A 3,164-nucleotide genomic window follows, 5' to 3' on the forward strand; every position below is an offset into this window, starting at 1 on the left:
CACTATGCAGCGCATCCTCTGTTCGAAAACCATTTAAGTAGGGATAACGCTGTTTAAATGCCTTTTGGTGCTGCTGAAGCACCCTCTGAACACCATGTTCTACTAAATCAGAGTGTTTAATCTCCCGTAATTACAAAGATTTGCTGTGGTTAATAAAATTAATCCGCTTCGATTAGACCCCCTACCTCTGCTTCTCCTGTGTCTATTGCCCCTCACTGTGAAGGATAAATTTACGAACATTTAAATAGTGGTACCTTCACAACTGTGATCCATTCTGATCTAGTGTACACAAGATACAGTTGAGCACTGCATAGATAGTAAAAATATACTGTTTTTTTCTCTAACCTATCTATTTGGTCTAACAAATTAGATTTTTCTAAACCTATTCAAGCTTTGGCATCACATTGAGTTTGAGTCACCAAATAATTAGAGTACATTGGGAGGATCCCTTTTAATTGTCCTAACTTGATCTTGTGACCAGAGAGACTTAACTTACTTAGCCCAAAGGACATTGAAGAGAGGCATCCTACCTGATGGAGAGCACAGCAGTGTCCTAGACCAGCATCTTTAAATTAAGAAACAAAAACACCTGTGAAAGAATCTGAGGATTGCCTATTGTGGTGGTTATAAATAATCTACATCAAAAGTATTAGTAACTGCCTTAAAAGTCTAAGAAGAACCATGGAGGACAGAAGCAGCTGCAACAATGACCGGGAGCGCTTGGGAATACGCTTCACCATAGACTACCTGCTGTACAACAAGGACAGTAAGTGTATGAGAGAAGAGCAAAATATTCCCGCAGTGGAGCAGACCGCTCATAGCCTACTGGAGGGCCAGAGTCCTGACATCCTCTCAGAGAGGAAAATGATCAAACCTGGGAAGCCTGAGAAGGGGCCAGAGGGAGAAGAGGGGTCAGAGGAGGAGAATGAAGAGGAGGAGGAGATCAAAGGGGGAAAAGATGAAGAGGAAACCACTACAGACAGCCCACAGGACAAGCCTTCCCAGTCCTACATCTCCCTTATCTCCATGGCCATACTTGCTTCAGAGGAGAAGAAGCTCTTGCTGTGTGACATCTACCAGTGGATCATGGATAACTACCCCTACTTCAAGAGCAAGGTATGTCCAATTGATTAATTTCAGGGTTCATTTCAAGTTGAGAATTTGTCTGAATTAGGGTTGGGGACAGTTTCATTTCAATTCAGGAGATACAGTACATTCCAATTCAATAATTTAAAAGAGTGCCATTTATTTAGAAAGCAGATTTTTTAAATTATTGAAATGCAATTTCAATTCACTTAATATATGGACTGAATTTAATTGACATTGCCAACCCTGTATAGCTAATAGCCAATTACTGATATTCCTATCAATTTAACTGAATAACAGTAGACAAGATACTCATGAAAAAAAACAAAGTTCTTTGGTCAAGCAATGACTAGTGTGTGGAAAGTTTCCAAAACTTAAAGTACTATTCTGGGACATTACGCACTTCCTCCACTCTAGTCATAAGGCTGCATCTGAAAATAAAGAGCTTGAAAAAAGTTGATCTATAATTTTAAATGTTCACTATATTCCTATTGTAAGCTGTAGAAACACAGTGGTCTGACTCAGTAATGAGTATAATTGCTGCATGCAGGACCCTGGCTCGGCTGATGCTGTTGTTGCATAGAAGGTCTAACTGAGTCATCTCAAGGCTATAGGTAAACCTGTTGATAGCCGCAACAGGCTAAAAACTAAAACTAGGTCTTTAACAGGTGTAACAGCAAGTTTACCTCATATGATTGGGGGAGTTTGACAAAGTGAACATGATGGTTTCGTCTGGCAGCCAACTGAAACATCATTGACCAAAGGTCACCATGGACCCTTCACATGAACTTGGAACCAATGAAATGAAAGCAAAAGCAAATTGCCATATTCTCAGTACAGTGTATCAATGTATATACTGGGGATTCAGCTGTGAGGGAAAACGATTATTAGTTTATATTAAATTAAGATACTTTCTGTTCCAGGGCCACATACAACACTTCATTCATTACTCAACTTTATACTTCATGTCTCATATGTGAACTTTATTGTTGTCCTACAGGATAAGAACTGGAGAAACAGCGTCAGACACAACCTATCCCTGAACGAGTGCTTTGTGAAGGCTGGTCGGAGTGACAATGGTAAAGGCCATTTCTGGGCCATCCACCCTACTAACTTCCAGGACTTCTCCAATGGGGACTACCATCGCCGCCGGGCTCGCCGCAGGATCCGCAGAGTAACAGGACAGCTTCCCTACGCCCTGCACACACCCTATTATCCCCTCCATAGGCCCAGGGGTGTGTGGTGCTGGTGCTGTCCCCCAGCCCACCCTCTCTCCGCCGCCCACCCTCTGTCCTACGTCTCAGCCAGGATCTATTGGAGCTGGGCCAGCCTGCAGACCAGACGACACCCAGCCACGCTCCGGTTCAATAGCACCACATAGAATTGGATGCATGTTGGATGTTGGTCTGTTCTTTATATAACAGGTGGCTGAGAGAGATGTATTGAGTATGATTGTGAAATATGTGGCTGGCTGGCACAAATAAGAGTACCAAAGCACCAAAGTACGATATTGCACAATTTTTGTTTGAAATGTAATACACCAGATTTGTACTGTGATAGTATACATGTATATTGTATTTGATGAATTCTGTATATGAAGAAAATGAATTGTAAATATACTGATGAAGATTTGCAATATTTTATATATCTTGCACAATTTCAAATAAATAAACAAAAAACTCACCCAGCAAAGTGTCATTGATTTCTGTCAGACGAGAAAAGGCTTAAACTGAATGATAACTTTTTGAACTAGTAAATAAAGCACTTCAAAGTAACAAATCTGTACAGAATAATGGACCATACAGATGACTGTTCTGAGAAGACATTTGGTACGGGTAGTACAGTTCATCAACTGAGCATGTGCATGTGTGTGTGCGTGCATGCGTGTGTGTGCGTGCGTGCGAGTGAATACCTTTTTGTGTCTGTGTGTCTTTTTGTGTGCCTGTGTATTCACGTGTGTGGTTGTATGTGGTTGTGTGTTCCTAATTGTGTCTGTGTGTGGTTGTGTGTAGATACAGGGTGTTAAAAGTGAGCCCACTCCGGCAGCCCGGCGCAGTTTAGATGCTAATTAGTCAGAG

General features: G+C 41.5%; 1 protein-coding gene across 1 annotated transcript; it reads left to right on the forward strand.

The window, feature by feature from the left end:
- The first annotated feature begins 296 nt into the window (after window positions 1–296).
- On the forward strand, window positions 297–2,751 carry LOC139577822 (forkhead box protein D4-like). The gene is made up of 2 exons (XM_071404991.1): window positions 297–1,116; window positions 2,087–2,751. The coding sequence occupies exons 1-2, from the start codon at window positions 682–684 to the stop codon at window positions 2,465–2,467; spliced, it is 816 nt and encodes a 271-aa protein (XP_071261092.1). The 5' UTR covers window positions 297–681; the 3' UTR covers window positions 2,468–2,751.
- The last annotated feature ends 413 nt before the right edge of the window (window positions 2,752–3,164 follow it).

Source organism: Salvelinus alpinus, chromosome 6, assembly GCF_045679555.1.
Source record: "Salvelinus alpinus chromosome 6, SLU_Salpinus.1, whole genome shotgun sequence".
Lineage (NCBI taxonomy): Eukaryota > Metazoa > Chordata > Actinopteri > Salmoniformes > Salmonidae > Salvelinus > Salvelinus alpinus.

Excerpts from the sequence above, each read along its gene's own strand:
- LOC139577822 (XM_071404991.1), top strand. The coding sequence starts at position 682 with ATGGAGGACAGAAGCAGCTGCAACAATGACCGGGAGCGCTTGGGAATA. Across the intron at positions 1,117-2,086 it reads ACCCCTACTTCAAGAGCAAG|GATAAGAACTGGAGAAACAG; the intron begins GTATGTCCAATT and ends GTTGTCCTACAG.